An 18,556-nucleotide genomic window follows, 5' to 3' on the forward strand; every position below is an offset into this window, starting at 1 on the left:
CATCATTGTCAACTGTCATAAAAGACGGCATTATGTATGATTTATTGACAACGATACTGCAAATAATAAACATCCATTTTGACACAAAATTTCAACAACGACAATGGACAAACAAAAATTTGCTACTCATCATTCAGTGAACAATCTATACCTGTATTTTTCAACTTTGGGGTCAGGACCCCATGTGGGGTCACTTGAAATGTCTAGTAATCGCTAAAGAAAATCCCAAAAAACCTACTAATAAAAAATATATGGTGAGTTGAGAGAGACAATCACAATACATAAAAGACATAACAAACTGTGAAGCTGAAACTGAAGCCTTGTGGTACTGTTTATCTTTCAAATGTTCATTGTTTAAGATGCTGCAGCTCTTTCAAAATTCATAGTTTGAGTTATTGTTTCTTCAGTATTCATTTGCAGCCCTGTAAATACAAGCTGGACTGATTGTCCATATCATGACCAAGGAAAATAAAATTCTCACGTTGTGCAGTAATCTCAACCTGGCTTTTCTGCCTCCGTCCATAATAATATACATTATATAGATTAAATCTCCTCTAAAATTAAAGTTTATTTGCAACATAGTATAGCAAACTATTACAGGATCAAAAACAAATTAATTGTAGCAAAAAAAAACAAAAAAAAAAGGCTCCATTTTGAATTTCTAGGGTCGTCAGAAATTTGTGATGTTAAAATGGGGTCACATCACAAGCTAAAAAAGGGTTGGGAACCTCTGGTCTATACATTTCCCTCTTATCAGTAGGACAATTTTCAAGAGACAAACAGGTACCACACTGTATAGCTAAGACTTAAACATATCGTAAATACACACCCATGTTTCCAAATCCTATGCCTATAATGTACATTATACATACAAACATACAGCTCTAATTTATATAGGTTTGATCATCATAGAAACTCGTTTGAGTGAATAGGACCCTCCATGAAACTCTGCCCAATAGACGCCATCCTGATAACGGCTGCGATAGTGTCCGCCACGATACCACACACCATTCAGATTGGAGTGGGCACACATATGGTACCACCAGCCTCCCTTCTGGTAATGAGCACAGTTACCTGACAACACAAGAAAAAGAAAAGTTTTATTAAGAGAAACCAATGAGAGTCCAAAAACCACCAGGGGCAAAGCAGACCTGAATAGCTGTCCTTGTCTCGGTCTAGAGTGGTGAAGGCCTTGTTGTTGTGCCATGAAAGGGAGTCTCCAGCATTGCCGCTGTATTGTCCTAACCTCAGTCGGTACCAATCACTCTCTGGTTCTAGGTGGAAGCTGTCGTACTCAGCAAACACATGGCGGCCCTGCCAGTCTTCAAGAGCCACCCGGAGCTTATATTGTGCCTGTTTTGACAGCCAGTAAAGGTGTTCCAGGCCGAGCCAGTACTCACCATCCAGGTTCCCAAAGCCTTGCTGTGAAATACATGTGAAGAAGCAGTATTCATTAGTGTTGTAGAAAAGGACAAAAAACACTGACATGCTTGGAAGACATTAAAGGCACTTAAAAATCACCTTATACTGCTCCCAAGTCCTGAAGAAGTTGACTGATCCATCTTGTCTCCTTTGGATGACTGTCCATCCTCCTTGAGCCCGACTCTGCTCACACCAGGCCTGCAGGAGTCGGTTGGCACTCTGTGGCCGAAGCAGGTAAATCCCACTAGTGGTCTCACCTGATTGCAGTACATGCTGGCAGTCTCGCCAAGGCCCTGAGTGGGACAAAATGTTTTAAAATAGGTCAATTTTGCTCTGCTTGTTTTCACATGCAGATAACAGATTGACAACCACTCTACCGTATCGGTGTTTTCTTCAGCACATTTCATGTTTAAAGATAAAATGATGAAAAGACAAATACCTACGGAGGAAATGTATACAGAGAGAAACATCTCCCACACCAAGAGATAATGTCTAATGGTCTTCCCCAACAAGCATTTTCAGTGGAGACTAAACAAACACTTGTTATCATGTCATAGAGGTGGTTCATGTGTATAATTATCTTGGAGTCTTGATTGATGACTCCCTCACTTTCAAAACCCTCACTGAAAACCTGGTAAAGAAGTCAAAGCTTGAACTGGGCTTTTACTTTCGAAATAAGTTGTGTTTTTCTTTTGGTGGCACTGGCACTTTTTTGATCGGTGTTAGATTATGGAGATGTACTTTATATGAATGCGTCATCAAAATGTCTTCAAATGGTTGACACAGTTTATCATGCTTCTCTTAGGTATATTACAAATTCTAAAGCCATGACACATCATTGTGAGCTGTCCACTAGGAGGCTGGGATACTGGTACACCAATATTCACAAGGCCATACTTGGACTATTGTCTTCCTATATCTGTTTAATAACAAGAAGAAGTGTTGATTCTTATTGTCTGCGATCAAATGAGCATTTGTTCCTTTTTGTGCCATTCGCCTGTACAGAGCTGGGTAAAAGGGCATTTGTCTACTCTGCTCCTTGCACATGGAATATGTTGCTAAAAGACTGGAAATTTACTGAATTGATCCACTTGAATGCTTTTAAATCCAAACTCAAGGTGCTAGAGACTAACTCAATGACTTGTCCTGTAAATTATTGTATGTTGTAACTGTGTTGTATTTCATGCTGCCTCTTGGCCAGGACTCCGTTGGAAAAGAGGTTCTTAATCTCAACGGAGTCTTTTTTACTGGTTAAATAAAGGTTAAATAAAAAAAATAAAATAAAAAAAAAACTATTTGGATAAGATGCACAGTCTTTCATCAGAGCTTTTAGGAAGTTTTGAGTTACTTTAGTCATGTGGACTGGATACACTGGCTAATGTCTCTACTTTGGAATTTCACGCATTACACTTGTGCAGTGGCCAAAAATGCTCATGTTAGTTCATATGTGTGCTTAAATATATGTTTGCATTATACAGCCATCTATGCTGATAAGAGCTGCTAGCACTGTCGGACATTGTTTAGGAATTCCCATAGAGATAGGCTCCATCACCAGGTCAGTGACTCCAACAGCTTCAGCTTCTTATCTTAGCAGTGAAATAGCTCTGGCAAAAGATTGATGCCCTCTCACACACACACTTGAGTCTTGTCAAGGAATGCTATTACTACCACGTAGTACTTCTGCTAAAAGACAAGTTTTACACTGATACCTGGGGTCTTTGTGACAGGAAAACTAATGAATGGAGAGTCCGCGGGAGTACTGGTTGTAGTAGTAGGAAGGGAATGAACTCCCACTGTATTTTCCTGCTGTGGTGAAGGAGCACTTTGGTCTCTTTGAACATCATTAGTCATTTCGTTGGCTTCAGAACTGTAATTACGATCCACATTAGGCTGACTTTTTGGTGGTTCAGTCACAGCCTGTTAAGACAAACACAAAAAAACAACATGTGACCTTCAGTTTGTGGGTACAAAACCAATACACAGTACATATTATCATTTGAAATTATTTGTTTTTACCAGAGCGGACTGAGTGGAGTCCTTGCACTGGCACTGCTTCTCCAGACGGGCAATGAATTGGTTCTGGGAGCTCATCATGGAGGTGAGAGCTCCATATTTTTTCTCCAGCTCCCTGTAATTACTGGACACCTGCAGCGCCTGGGATGGCACGGACATGGAAGAGATGATAGCTTTTTAAAAAATTCTGACACATGAAGGAGACGAATAATATCCTTTGCTCACCTGTGCTGTAGCATTTAGCAGGAGGTTCTCCACCCTTCGTTGCTCCAAAGCCTGATCTTTCTTGGTGATGACTTCATGTAGGAGCTGGGCATATAGTTGAGCAATGCGAGAGTTCATGTTGGTACTCTCTTTACGCAGGGCTCTTATTTCAATTGCTAGAGCCCCCTCCTGCTCCAACTGTCCTCGGAGCTTCTCCAGCTGTTCCTGCTGCTGTTTAAGTTCTGCCCGCAATGCCAGCACCTCTGACTGGTTTGCAGTAGCTGTGTTCAGACACAATGCCCCTGTCAGTTTCTGCTGTGGAACAATGAAGGTGTAGGAGCAGCGGCCTTTTGAATCTGAAGAATGAGAAGAACGTTTCTGAGCGCTGTCTCCATGGGCCCCGTCCTTCTGTCCTCCAGCTTGTGGTATGTCCAGCCAAAGGGTTAAGAATAGTGTCAGACCTATTGTTAGTGTCCTCTCCATGAATTTGTGAAATATGTGAAACCCCTGGTAGGAAAAAAGGCATGATTATTAGAATTTCTTGATTTTAGCCTTTCTAACAGTTACATTTCAGGGGAAAGACTGTGTTGTGTTTTTTTTTGACTGTTCACCAGATGTTTCTTTCTAAGTAGACATATTTGTTCCTGGCTGGAATTTATTAGCAGGTCAACAATGAAGGGACAACAGTCAATATAAACCAGCTAGAATCAACACACTTCCATCTCTCAGTCAACAGAATCCTTTGAAGCAGCTCCACATCCCACCATAACAACCACACTCAACACCATAAACATGTTAAATCAAATATTGACATCTCATTTCTTTAAAGTTTCCCATCGAAGCACATTGCTGTTAAAATTTTTTTCTGCTTTTAAGTGTTCTTTTGTTTCTAAAAGAATTATTTGGCTAAATGCACTATGGGATGCCTTACCCAGTAACTAACCTTTTGACATTTTATTACTTACTGTATTAGCTGAGAAGTGTTTGGATGTCTTTGACCGGTGCCGGGCTGTAGCTGCTGCCTCCAGAATGTAAAGATGTTGCACAGAGACTAAAGCATTTTACAATTTACATTTTCAAAAGGATGAATATATAAAATGGGTTGCTTCCTCCAAATTAATAGATGATGAGAAAATGAAGCGAACTGGATTACAAATAAATCTCTAGGACAGGAGCTAGACTACTCCTTCTTCTCCTGAAGTTCTGTCACTGCATCTCCAAGGAAGGAGCCAACTAATTACAAACTGTCCAAATGACACCGCCCCCCAGTACTTGTTGTTTAGCAGGAATCCTGGGATATCTCCTCCCTCTGTCATCAACCTGTTATCCTGTGCTAGATTGTTTTCCATAGACAACTTAGAGAAACTCAAGTAACATGGGTGACAAATAATTGCATAGATGCCACCTCTTCACTGAGATATTGTTGATTAGTTTTTTGGCTATATTTGCTGAAAGCTGAGAATTTATGCAATTTATTTGTCTGATGTGTTCATCAGTTCATGTTGTTTTTGATTCTCTGATGCACAATTTTTTTGCCAGGCAGTTAAACTTCACCATCATTTGCTGCTTTTTAGTTTGATCTGATTAAGTTTTGGGCGGAGGTAGGTTGTGCAATCAGATATCTTCAGAAACATGACTTCACTTTTGACCTTTAAAAGTTGTTATTGTAACTGTTTGGTGTTGTCATGGGAATTTGTTATTACACTATATTCTTTACTGTAGAACATCAGTACAAGTAGACCTCATGTATATATTGAGCCATTTTTTCTCTGTTGGCTCAAGGTTATCACAAAATCATACAGGGCAGAGGGTTTAGTATTTAGGTTATGCTTGAATAAATGAAAACACGTAGAGAATAGGATCTGAAATTTGATTCATAGTCACACAACTGCATTTTACACTACTATATAGATACCACCTTTTCACCTCTCCAAGAGTACAATCTGATTCACTCTTTCAGTTTTTAAGTGTTTCCAGCCAAATAAATTTATATTATTACCTTCGTAGGATGTTTCACTTTGTTCTGCTTATAAACTGTAGATTGATCAAAATAATTTACCTAATATGTCTTATTTATCTTCTGTCTATTGCTGTTAGATTCTTTTAACTACCTGATTTCCTTGTTTAGCAATAATGACTTATTGTATCTGAGCTGATGGCACAGCTCCCTCTTCAGCTGGTATCTTAACACATTAATGCACACATTTAAAGCCACTGTCCTTTGGTGGTTAACTTGATGAACATTGTGTGCATAAATTGTGAAAGAAAAGCACCAAAAAACTTTCTCCAAATTAACTGATGGCCACTTGCCTAATAAACAGAAATTATCATTCTGATGGTTTTTTGTTGGTCTGAAGTCTGAATCTTGGAGTGTGCTTATTGAAAATAGGTTACTCCAAAAAAGGAATACTGTGTAATGTACAGTCGTGGAAAAAAAATTATTAGACCACCCTTGTTTTCGTCAGTTTCTTGTTTATTTTAATGCCTGGTACAACTAAAGGTACATTTGCTTGGACAAATATAATGATAACAACAAAAATAGCTCATAAGAGTTTAATTTCAGAGCTGATATCTAGACATTTCCTGTGTTTTTTTTGTTTGTTTGTTTGTTTTTTATAATAACCAAAATCACTTAAGTTCTTACATCAATAGCTATGGCATTGTACTGACAAAAACAGTGCTTTCAGGCATTCCATGTTTTCTTTTCTGTCTGTTTTAGTCACATGATATACACAGGAGTTAGTGCTTGATTGCATAACCATTGTTTCTTTTGACTTTTGATGGTCTAATAATTTTTACTGTATATATTTGACTGTATATTATTTAATACCATTTGATGTGTGTCTTTCCACTCATCAGTTATTTAAGGTGATGCTCTCACTATGTAAAAAAAAAAAAAAAAAAGTATAATATTTATGTCATTTTTGGGAATTTAGATTTAACTGAGTTTTTGTTATGTGTTCATATAGTTTGATTTAAAAGAGAATGGTGGTATCGTTGGTACATAACACAGGTTCATCATTTTTTGCCCGGAACGGTTTTCGGGCAACTTAGAAACCCGGACATGTTACTATGTCACACACGGTGGTAGAACCATGTGGACAGTGTCGCGTTGACTCCGTAGCTGAGTTGTTTAAGTGTTGTTAGTTCGGTTTAGTTTTCGCAATGAACGTAAAGTTACTTTTCATTTAGTAGTAACAATACGTGTACACCTATTGACCTACGTTACTCACTACATTTCCGTGGAAAATGGGTAAATCAAAGGTAAGTACCGGCCTGTGCTAGCATGCTACAGCCTTAACCTGGGACTTGATCTGAACATAACAAGAATTTACACATTTTGTTATTTTACTTCTAAATTTAATAAGCATAAAAATAAGAAAGTAGAGGACCAATTTGTCTTGGATTTTTGATAATCGTCAATAGAGCCACTTTAAGCTTCAGCTACTCGGTCCAAGTGATTTACCTTTCACCGAAGGAACAATCTGTATTGTCATAAAATATAACTTAAGTATTTGCATGTGACTCTTTTTTAATTTTAGACCAAGAACCAGAAGAAATCCAGAGCAACAGCCAACCATGTGGCCGAGGAGACCTATCAATCAGTCCCCCATTCCTTCGTGTTTCACCGGGGTCAGATTGGGAAAAACGTGACCCAGCTTATCATGGATGTTCGTAGAGTCATGGAGCCATTCACAGCAGAGTCTTTGAAGGTTTGTCTTCTGTTCAAAGGCTCAACTAGCCACCTTTAACATGTTGTATAAATGTGTATACAACGTCATACGTACATACAATGCTTTTTTAAATTACGTTGATATATGAACTATTTTTGTTTGTTTGTTTTTTGCTGCTTTTGCCATATGGCTGAATTTAGAACTAATTTAGCTTCATTTTCCCCTATCAGGTCAGGAAAAAGAATGTGTTGAAAGACTTTGTGGCAATAGCAGGACCACTGGGAGTGACACACTTCATGATTTTCAGCAAAACATCCAACAGTATCAACATGGTGAAGATACATCAGATCACTGGCAAACGATTCTTAGAGTATTCTGCAGTTTGGTTTTCCCTGTATTTATATTGTGTAACAACACTTTTATTGTGTTTTCAGAGGCTTGCTCGACTTCCTAAAGGACCCACGCTTCATTTCAGAGTCCTCAAGGTAAATATGCAGTGTAACATAATGAATATACACATGGAAGTAAAACTGAGAGATGGGTTCAGATGATGATAGTTTTCATACTTGACTGATAGTGATGTTTTTCAAAGTAAACGCACTGATGTACCCCAAAAAAACAAAGTTATTATAAGAAAAAAAAAACTCATTTTCAATTCACTTTGATAAGAACCTTTTTTTTTTTCCAGTACTCCCTTATCAAAGATGTGGTTTCATCTCTGAAGAAACACAGGATGCATGACCAGCAATTCACACATCATCCGCTTCTCATCCTCAATAATTTTGGATCTGATGGCATGCACATCAAGCTAATGGCCACCATGTTTCAAAACATGTTTCCTTCCATAAATGTGCACAAGGTATGAAAAACGTGCATATTTGTCATGTAAGAGACTCAATATTGAAAGCCCTGTTTGCATGATGAAAGTATAGTCTTCTGAGTTCACCTCTGAAGATTAGTCAAAAGTAAACGCTTTCTGACATTAGGAGGCTTAAATAATTTAGCACAGTTACATTTCTGCCTCGAATATAGTATGATGTGTTAGTGTCATGTTTTGCAGGTAAATCTAAACAACATCAAGAGGTGTGTGCTTCTGAATTACAACCCAACGTCTCAGGAAATAGAGTTCCGTCACTTGTAAGTAAAATTTTTATCGCACACAAAATGGTTGAATTGTTGGCTTCAATGATGACACTTTCTGACTTGACTGTTCAGTGATGCATATTCAAAGTAAACGCACTGATGGGCCTCAGCAGAATACTCTACTTTCTTTTATTACGTGATAAAAATTCTCACTGATATCGTCATGCTTACACCATGCAGCAGTCTGAAGGTAGTCCCTGTGGGTATGAGCCGTGGAGTCAAGAAGTTGATGCAGGAGAGGTTCCCCAACATGAGCAAGCTTGAGGATATCAGCGAGCTCTTGATGAAGTAAGGTTCTTTTAATGGTACTAGTTTTTTGTCCCCCCTGAGGTTGAGGGGCACTTGTTTTTGAAGCTGTAGTAGGGCGAGGTTAAGGGTGTCACGGATGGACAGCCCGCTATCTTTTGACTCATAAGTTTTGAACCAGACAAGTTTAAGACAAATATTACATATAATTGAAAAGGGCTAAATGTCATCTTAAACATACTCAAAGGGCAAAATTTATTTTCAAATATTTAAAAAAATATATATATATCAAAACTACTGCATCACAGATGGACCAAAAATTAACATCTGTTTTTTGCAAGAATTACAAAGTTCTCAAAAGTGAAGTCCCCATGACATTTTCATCCTAAAATTTACTCAGTGTATACCTTAAACTCTGTATTTTACGACCTAATAATTGGTTAGAGGAAAAAAATATTTAATCATACCTAAATAGCAAGAGTTTTGACAAATTGCAGTGTCACAGATGGACAACAAAAGTAAATACCAAATTAAACACTTTTTATTTCAGTTATCAATATCATATACATTTTCATTTACAATTTACAAATAATATTAACATTATATTCAAATATATTTTGCATAGATATATACATCTATTAATTTTAAACACTGTGTTTAGAATATGACATAAATAATATTAGTCAAATATCAATGTATTTGGAATAAATTTAGTTTATTTATGAGAGTTTATAAAATGAACCCAGAATGATGGCAGAAAACTTTGTCACGTTCCAAACATTCACACTCATAAAATTCCTCAAATTTTTTTTCACAAATTTTTTCTCATTTTAAAATACATTTTCCTGAAAATGTAAGTAATTACCTACCCAAAAATATAAGTTTGTTGTAGATTATTGTAATTTAACTTTTTTTGACCAGATGTTAACCTTCCCTTGACTTCGCCCAGTAGTAAGTGTGTCAGTAGCTGCAGAACTGTGAATAGACTGGTGTGGAAATGAACATCCTTCGTCTATTCTTAGGGGGACAAACCTTTCAGAAAGTGAAGCAGAACAAGACGGGGATCACAACATAACTGAACTGCCACAGGTGTATTCTGGCCGTGGAAACATGGCATCTCAACAGAGTGCTGTTCGTCTGACTGAGGTAAGTAGACAGAGGGGGTGAAATTATTTAAACATATTAGTATTCCACAGGTCACAGCTAAATTCTTGAATTGTTTTGTCCATAGATTGGTCCTCGGATGACTCTGCAGCTGACAAAGATACAAGAAGGCATGGGAGAGGGAAATGTCCTTTATCATGCTATTGGTAAGAGCACACTTAGACCAACGTATTGACTTCTTTGCTCTTCAGGTGTACATGATGATAAAATCAATATGAATCCAATGATTTCTCTCATATAAAGTAAACGCTTACTGATACACTGCAAGCTTACTATACCTACAATATTCAGGCTTGACAGACTGGCTTTTTAATCAGAATGTTATATACTTGCAGCCTTGAAAACGGAAGAGGAAATAAAGGAGATCCTAGAAAGAAAGGAGGCACAGCTAAAAGAGAAGGAGGATCGTCGAAAGCAACAAGAGCAGAATGTGGCTCTGAAGAAAGAACAAAGAGAAAAGAACAAGTAAATTAGCCTTACGGAGCATCTCATTCTCTTGTTGCAACATATTTTTGCTTCACTGAAGTGTAAAACTATCTTTATATTTTAACAGGAAAAAGAGTTTGGAGGGCATCAAGAGGAAACAAGCTGAAGCTGAGGAGGACAGTGAAGTAGAGGACCCAGGGTTGGGGGCAGCTGCTGTCGAATCCGACGACGAGGTGGAGTACTACAGACAAGCTGTAGGAGAGGAACCAGACGAAGGTACGTGAAACTACAATATTATAAAGTGTAAGTTGTTATTTACTTTGATGTAACATACTGACCAAAGACCCTTTGTGCAGATATGTTTCCTGGAGCAAAGAGAAAACGGAGCAGAGGAAAGCCTAACGGGCCCGTCAAGAAAAGGAAGCTGTCCCCTGGTAAATCATCAAGTAAAGACCGAGGTGGTAAATCACCAAAGGGAGACAAAACAGGAAAACCTCAACATAAAAAAGGATGGAAGAATTTTGGGAATGGGGAGAAACAGTTTGGAAAGAAAGGCAAGCCTGGAGGCAAGACGTTCGGAGCCAAGAAACCCGGTGATAAGGAAAAGAAATTTGGTGGCAAAAAGACTTTTGGAGCAAACAGATCATTTGGAGGAAAGAAAACTAAAGACAAGCCATTCAGAGCTACAGGTCAAAAAGGCAAACCAGGCTTGAAGAAAGGTGCAGGAGCAAAGCACAGCTTCAAACAGAGGAAGGGAAAAGGCTGAACCCTGCCTCTTTTTGGACTAGAAAAAGAATCGTGTAGCTGGAGCACTGGGTGGCAGCACACATCCAGTTGCTGTCAGTGTATCTGCTTCTGGTGATGTACATCAGACTGTTGCTGAAAATCAGCAGAGGGACAGAACTGATTAAAAGTGTTCATTTTCACATTGTAAATAAGTACAAATAAATATTGAAGATGTACTTGAATAATAAATGGTTTTAAAAAAAACATTGCTGCTGGAGTGATCACATTTTTAATCTTTGGGGCTGCACAGCAGAATTAGTTTTTGCATGTTATCACTTTGAGAGTCCCCCTTGCTGTATGAAAGAACAGTACCCTCCAAGCCGGTACTTCACCCTGAAATGCATGAAAAACAATGGACAAAGACACATGTATATTTCTTTTCTGTGTATTTTGTTGCTGTTTTTGTCATTTTTATTTGACAGTGCACTTCCTTATGTACATGTGTTCCACAAAAAAGCACTTCTCTTCTGGTGCTGTCTTGCAAATGCACTATTGTAGCATCCTGTGCAACATTCATAACTTTTTGCTGATTCCAGAAAGATCCTGTTGACTGAACTGGCATAAGTCTGGGAGACTACAATAGAACTGGCAGTTCTAGGAGATTATCGATTGTAGGATGTGGTTTGTCAACTTAAAATTTGACCATAACTTTAACTTATGTACTCTGTAACCACACTCCAAAAGGACCAAATTGTTGGGTATTCTATTTAATGTGTTGTGGAGCTGGGGAGGATCCACAAGGGACAAAGGTATTGGTCACTTTTACTTGGAATTTAAGAAATGTGGCCTGCAGTTAGACTTCAATCTTTCTACTTTTTCCTCAGATGCTGGATTCCCTGGGAATTGAGTAACTAAAAACAATATAGCAGTCCACACCCGTGGCATGAGGTTTTGTTGCTGATGCTTTTTAACTCTTTCCTGTCTTCATCAAAGGAGTTTAAATTAATGCATTTGTGAGGTCTGCTATAATAATATGAATATAAACTGGTTTTTAACTGGTGATAATTAGAAGATTAATATTTGTTGAAGGAAAAAAACACCTCAAACTCAAATTGGCTCACACTTTATCGATTATCTTCTAGGTCTATGGATCCTAAGCCTAAATTACAAAACATTTGGTTGAAATTGTTAATGTCTCTTTCACTCTTATTTGTAACATCAAAGGGATTATTTTTGCAATGTTGGAAAGTTTAGAGCATAATTTCAGATTGTATCAGGGACTTCAGTGACAAGTACATTGTATGGTGTTTTTGTCTTTTCATCAAATGATTTTTTTTGAAGATATGGGAATATAAGCAGCCAACCAGAAGCTACACAGAAGTAAGTGATAAACCAAGATAAGTCTTTTTAAGCACTGTGGGGGCAATCTATGAAAGTGTCTTATTTGCATGAATAAAAGATAGATCTATAAGTACTGCACAGCAACTTCTTATAAATTGTATTTTGAATCAGTGTACACTATGAATAAACACTAAGAATGGTAATATATATATATATGATACATATCCAAACCAGGCCAGTTAAGTACAAACATTGTTGGAGAAATGAAAGTGTTTTTTAATACCAAATTTAACTGAGGGTAAAGCATCACAAGGAATCAGACTTCTGAAAAAAAAAAAATCCCAAGTGCCAGTAAATTAACAAACATTATGCAAGGCCATCTCAATCCCTACAGGTACAAATACTGACTTTTTCAGTTGATGTTGTTCAATTTTCCACAAAAAATTAAGGAAAAGAGTCATCAAATTTGTGAAATACCCAACCTCAGAAAGGAAAAGTCTGTGAGGGAGAAACTGTTTGCCGCTGAGTTTGATTGCTGTAATCTACAAACAAGTTTAAGTCCTTTATATAAAATCCTAAATAGGCGACCTTTTTGGCTTTTTACCTGTTAGTTTCTGAAAAGTTTCTGTAAATATAAAATGATCTATAAAATGCATTACCTCTGCAGTGCATACAGTGATTTTTACTTTAAAATAGTTTGTTTATCCATGCATTGGTTGGCAAATGCTGTTGTCATCTGAGTTTTGCTTCTTCAAATTGTGAAATTTAGGCAGAGAGTGAGAGGAAGTGGCTGTGTCGCTGGTTTTAAATAAATGTTCCATATCTTGCCTGTATGTCAGTTCTGAGAGAAACATCATGGGTAAAGGACTTCCCGCATTTTCTTTACTGTTATCACACAGGAAATGAAGTCTTATATTTCACAGTACTGTGGACTGTAAGCTTTTCTTTTGGTAAGTGAAATTATAAATTCAGAATTGTTTTTTCCATCCTTTCCTAAATGTAAAATTTTAACAATTAATAAAACGCCACAGACTAAACTTACATACAAATGTAACTTTAATGAAGTGACCTTGTTTACAGACATTTGGAGGAGCAAGCTGTGAAAACAAGCCTCAGCTGAATGCAGGATGGGGGATCTCCAGGAAAGTGAGAAGTTCCAGATTGACCTGCTGTGCTCAGTCTATGGGTTTGAGTTCATTGTTGCACTCACAGGAAATGTCTTCGCGCTGTGGCTGCTTGTTGTCAGAGAAAGAAGGAACTGGCACACCGGCGTTGTCCTGTCCTGTAATTTGGCCATCAGTGACCTGCTGTATGTCCTGACCCTGCCACTGCTCATTGTCTACTACTCACTTCAGAAACACTGGGTGTTTGGTAATGCAACGTGTAAAATCGAGAGATTTCTTTTCAACTGCAACCTGTATGTGAGCATCTTCTTTGTGATGGCAATAAGTGTGAACAGATGTGTGGCTCTTGCCTGTCCATTCTTTACCCGAACACACATACAACCAGCCCACGCGAAGATCATCAGTGTCATCATCTGGATCACGGTTGGAGTCATTTCCTGCCCTGTGTTGAAATTTGCCTCTATTTGCCCAAGTGTGAAGAGTAACAATACTGTGTGTGTTTCCAGTTGTGATGGAAACAATGAGGAGAGGTCTCACTTCATCTACAGAATGTTTCTTACTGTGTTTGGTTGTCTCATTCCGTTCCTGGTTACTTTCACTTCTTATTGTGTGGTAATTTCGGTGGTGTGGAAAAGTGTGAGTATAACCACACTGGAAAAGCGCAAGGTAGCTCTGTTAGTCATGTCCGTCATTGTGCTGTATGCCATTTCATTTGTGCCTTACCATGTCTTTCAGACATATCACTATTATCTCAAACTTCACAAACGCTTTAACAGTGTGGTGTACAAATCATACCAAGTGTCCAAAGGGCTGGCAACTTTGAACATGTGTATCCATCCCCTCCTTTATATGGCAGTTTTTGACAGTATAAGAGTGGCTTGTTGTGGGAAGAGCCCAGAGGACAACAGAAGATAAATGACATGACATCAAGTATTCCATGCAGCAAAATCTAACCTGATGTTTTCACACAGTAGTTCAGCTTGCTGTTATTTCTGTTATTGCCATATAGTGTTTTTCTTTGCTATTATACTATTACTGTCTACAATAAAGATATTTTTATGCTGTAATGTGCCAACTTTTATTTATTTATTTATTTGGAGATGAAATGTCCCATTCTTGCTGTAGTTAAGACAAGAGAATAATAGTTCCTGTTTATCTACTGATTCAGTTTTAATGAAGCAGTTGTCTCTACCAGGACAGTTACTTTGAACTGACAGTCAGTGATTAAAGTGTATTCATGCTTTTTTAAGATTTGCAAGTAGATGAGTAAACATAATTTCACAATCAAAGTAAGCAGAATCAAGCCTGAGAAATTTTACATAAAATATTGCACAATAGCCTCCTAAGACCCTGATATGGGTTTTCTGTTCACATTTGTGAATAAGAGTTTCATAACTTTATACAAAAATCGAGAAAAAAAACTGTCCACCACAAAGGACATTCCATAAAAATTTTAAAAACTGCATCTGAAAAAACTGTTGTATCATGATGTTTCCAATATAGGCACTTATCTAATAATAATACTAATAATAATACTAATAATAATAATAATAATAATAATAATAATAATAATAATGATAATAATTAAAAAAAAAAAAAAAAGCTTGTACGTAGCTGACATTTCCTGGGTCTTAAGAGGATAGAGACGGAAACAGGACTTCCCATATTATGGTGTAAAAGGAGAAGTCGCCCTCTGGTGGTCTGTATCTCATATCATTTTATCCCCACCTGGAGATTTGAGGGGTCACAAAGCATGTCAAAAAATGACAGTTCTTGACCACGGCATATGTCTTCTGACGTGGTTGTTTAAGAAATGAGAAGCTCCTCGCTGCAGTTATGGATAAATAACCCTAACTGCAGCTAAAACATAATAATCACAATAACTATCCAAAGGAAGGATATGAACAATATGCGCAGTTAAATCCAGGTGGTGACTGTATACAATTTAATATATATACGGTGCCACACCAACAGTTTTATGTTTGAAACTATGCGTAAAAACACTCGCAAGGCGATATTATTGTGTAGTAAAAGTTTAGCAAAAAAATAAAAGAAAAGAACTTTTATTGCGAAGTTATCATCCCGGAAGTGCGTGTATCGGCGTCTGCGCGCGGCGTCCACGGTTCCGGTCTTCGCAGCCCTGACTCACAGAAGCTAATTGTGAGGATGCCGTCAATTGAATACGACGAGTGAGTGTATTTCTTTGACAGTGAAGTATATATGTTCATAATTGCGGTTCGTTTAGATATTTAATGTTCCATAACTCTGTATTTTCCAGCTCCAAGCCCAGCTGGGCAGACCAAGTCGAGGAAGAGGGAGATGAAGGTAAGCTACTGCTAGCATGTCTGCTACAGTAAGTGCCGGCTAGGTGGAGGCCGTCTATGCTGCCCATTTCTCCACGTGGTGTTTCGATTAGTTTTTTAATCACAAAGTACACCTGTTTGTGATATTTCGATTGTATTGACTAGTAATAGGCCGCGACATAAGGCTGTATAATTGACATTAGTTAGGTAGGACAAATACTTTATCGATCGTGTTGTGGCCTAGTGGCGACGTAGCCAACATCCAATACGCTAGCACGCTAGCTGTGCAGAATGGTTTAGTGACTGCGGTTAAGATGCATAAGGAATCATTGTATCCCAAGCCCTAATGTCTGTGCAAGTACATCGTATATTTGGTCTTGGTTTTGGGTTGTGTTAAAAAGATGAGAAAGTTTGTTGCTCCTATATTGTTACGTTACGTATGGTCTTACCAGAATTGTCTGTTAGTATCTAATTAATGATTGGAGCAAGTAGTCATTAGAGTAGAATAGAATAGATCTTTATTGTCACTGTCACAGGAGCAATGAAAATCAGTTTAGCAGCTGAGTTCAAATTAGCAGCAAAACACTTAGTGCAAAAGGGACTGTATAAGAACAATAAAATAAAATACAAATATTAGTTGCGAAGGCTTTAAATATTTCTTAATGAGTTGGAACATTTCATCACGTTTTTTATGTGGTGGTAGCATGAAATACCACACAATACAATTTTAATACTTTAATGTCGTTAATTTTACAGGTACACTACCATCCCCCAAGGAAACCATTAAAGGAAATATCAAAACAGTCACAGAATACAAAATAGACGATGACGGGAAGAAGTTCAAGGTAAACTGAGGTCTATCGTGTAACTTGTTATTCTCTGAATTTCTTGAGGGCTGCAACTTTTTATTGTTTAGCTTTTTATCTTGTAACATGCCATTTACACAACATGTAATAGGTTCTCTTTTCTACTTGTCCAGCATTGGAAATTAATTATTCAAATGTCATAATTGATGTGAGCCGTTTGGCAAATTAGTTTTCTAGATGTTTATCACATTTGTCTTATTTAGTGATACATATCGTTCTGTTGAGGAATAATAGAATTTGATTGCATATATTTCTTTTTTTGTCAACTAGATTGTGCGGACTTTCAAGATTGAGACAAGAAAAGCCTCAAAGCTGTTGCCAGAAGAAAGGTCTGTTTAGATCTAGTGAAACTGCCTTTATTTAAATACATAAGCACAACATCTGGTTGAGTAAGGATATCTATTTGGAATATTACAAGTCATTGCTCTTGCCTTTCAGAATTGGAAGAAATTTGGGAACTCTGAATTTGATGCACCAGGCCCTAATGTTGCCACTACCACAGTTAGTGATGATGTCTTCATGACTTTCATCTCCAGCAAAGAGGTAAGAGCTTCTGTAAACATAGCATATACCAAAATGTATGCCTTTTAAAGTTTTGTTGCTGAGTTACTAAATCTCTTGCAGGACTTGAATGCCCAAGACCAAGATGAGGATCCAATGAACAAACTGAAAGGACAGAAGATTGTGTCTTGTCGTATTTGCAAAGGTGACCATTGGACCACCCGTTGTCCTTACAAGGACACTCTGGGCCCAATGCAGAAGGAGTTGGCTGAACAGCTTGGGTTGTCCACCGGAGACAAGGAGAAGCCTGCTGGCTCTGGTATGATCACTTCACCTTTCACGTCACCAAATTTTGGTTAGATCTTATTATGGCTTACACACGTTTTAAAATACTTTTTCATTATTGTTGTTTTTTTAGCTGAACCAGAGCCAGCTCAGCCTGCTCAGAGCAAGACTGGAAAGTATGTGCCTCCAAGCCTGAGGGACGGAGGCACACGACGAGGGGAGTCCATGCAGCCAAACCGCAGGGGTGAGTGTATATAGATGTACCTTCTAGTTCGGTGTAATTAGTTGGCACTTGAGTAATTTGTACTGTAATAAGAATTTAAACAATACTGTGTTTCCACCTAACAGCTGATGACAATGCCACCATCCGTGTAACCAATCTGTCTGAGGACACTCGTGAGACAGATCTCCAGGAGCTTTTCAGACCATTTGGCTCCATCTCCAGGATCTATCTGGCCAAGGACAAGAATACTGGACAGTCAAAGGTCAGCGCTCATCTTAAGAAAATGTGCTATGAAATTGTTTCACTCATGTTGCAAAGACTTGAATCTTTGTGTTTGAACCCATGTGGATCTTTTTTTTTTTTTTTTTAATTTAGTGGTTCAAAGTGTAAGAGCTGTATAATTACTGTATTTTTTAATTGGTTTTAATTCAATTGGCTGGAGGGAAAAATAACATCGTCATGTCCTCTCTCTGGCAGGGCTTTGCCTTTATCAGTTTTCATCGTCGGGAGGATGCAGCCAGAGCCATTGCAGGAGTATCAGGATTTGGATATGATCATCTTATTCTCAATGTTGAATGGGCCAAGTAAGTAATATGTCAGTTTAAAAATGTTGTGATTTTATGCAAGTGCATTCTATTTAGTCTTGCTGCTAACTTTAAATCCTTTTTACAGACCTTCAAACAACTGAGGAATCATCAGAATATTCCAAAAGGATGCCACATTTTATTGTTTTAGTAAAATATGGCTGTTATACAAATAAAAAGATTCAATGTTGTCTCAATTTGTATCTGTTTTTTTTTCTGGCTGGCACAGCTTTTCAATGTAATTAAAAAAAAAAAAAAAACATGTAACATGGTAGCTTACATTTTATCAAATGTAGCAATAATTGTGATTG

General features: G+C 37.7%; 3 protein-coding genes across 3 annotated transcripts; 2 read left to right on the forward strand and 1 right to left on the reverse strand.

Annotated features, from left to right (window-relative positions):
• Positions 1 to 60: 60 nt before the first annotated feature.
• angptl6 (angiopoietin-like 6) lies at positions 61 to 4,174 on the reverse strand. The gene is made up of 7 exons (XM_030142341.1): positions 3,661 to 4,174; positions 3,439 to 3,576; positions 3,132 to 3,339; positions 1,522 to 1,715; positions 1,152 to 1,422; positions 742 to 1,074; positions 61 to 151 (listed from the first exon to the last, which is right to left on the reverse strand). The coding sequence occupies exons 1-6, from the start codon at positions 4,120 to 4,122 to the stop codon at positions 890 to 892; spliced, it is 1,458 nt and encodes a 485-aa protein (XP_029998201.1). The 5' UTR covers positions 4,123 to 4,174; the 3' UTR covers positions 61 to 151; positions 742 to 889.
• A 2,529-nt stretch (positions 4,175 to 6,703) lies between these two features.
• On the forward strand, positions 6,704 to 14,542 carry ppan (peter pan homolog). Its single transcript, XM_030141335.1, has 13 exons — positions 6,704 to 6,903; positions 7,182 to 7,352; positions 7,544 to 7,645; positions 7,748 to 7,798; positions 8,002 to 8,172; positions 8,374 to 8,450; positions 8,637 to 8,744; positions 9,725 to 9,848; positions 9,934 to 10,012; positions 10,202 to 10,331; positions 10,420 to 10,568; positions 10,649 to 11,053; positions 13,470 to 14,542. Exons 1-13 carry the CDS (start codon positions 6,889 to 6,891, stop codon positions 14,396 to 14,398), a joined length of 2,511 nt encoding a protein of 836 aa, XP_029997195.1. The 5' UTR covers positions 6,704 to 6,888; the 3' UTR covers positions 14,399 to 14,542.
• Positions 14,543 to 15,543: 1,001 nt separating this feature from the next.
• Positions 15,544 to 18,442, forward strand: eif3g (eukaryotic translation initiation factor 3, subunit G). The gene is made up of 10 exons (XM_030141382.1): positions 15,544 to 15,672; positions 15,762 to 15,808; positions 16,543 to 16,631; positions 16,923 to 16,985; positions 17,091 to 17,195; positions 17,277 to 17,472; positions 17,572 to 17,682; positions 17,787 to 17,923; positions 18,139 to 18,245; positions 18,334 to 18,442. The coding sequence occupies exons 1-10, from the start codon at positions 15,650 to 15,652 to the stop codon at positions 18,347 to 18,349; spliced, it is 894 nt and encodes a 297-aa protein (XP_029997242.1). The 5' UTR covers positions 15,544 to 15,649; the 3' UTR covers positions 18,350 to 18,442.
• Positions 18,443 to 18,556: the final 114 nt, after the last annotated feature.

This window comes from Sphaeramia orbicularis, chromosome 8, assembly GCF_902148855.1.
Source record: "Sphaeramia orbicularis chromosome 8, fSphaOr1.1, whole genome shotgun sequence".
Taxonomy (NCBI): Eukaryota; Metazoa; Chordata; class Actinopteri; order Kurtiformes; family Apogonidae; genus Sphaeramia; species Sphaeramia orbicularis.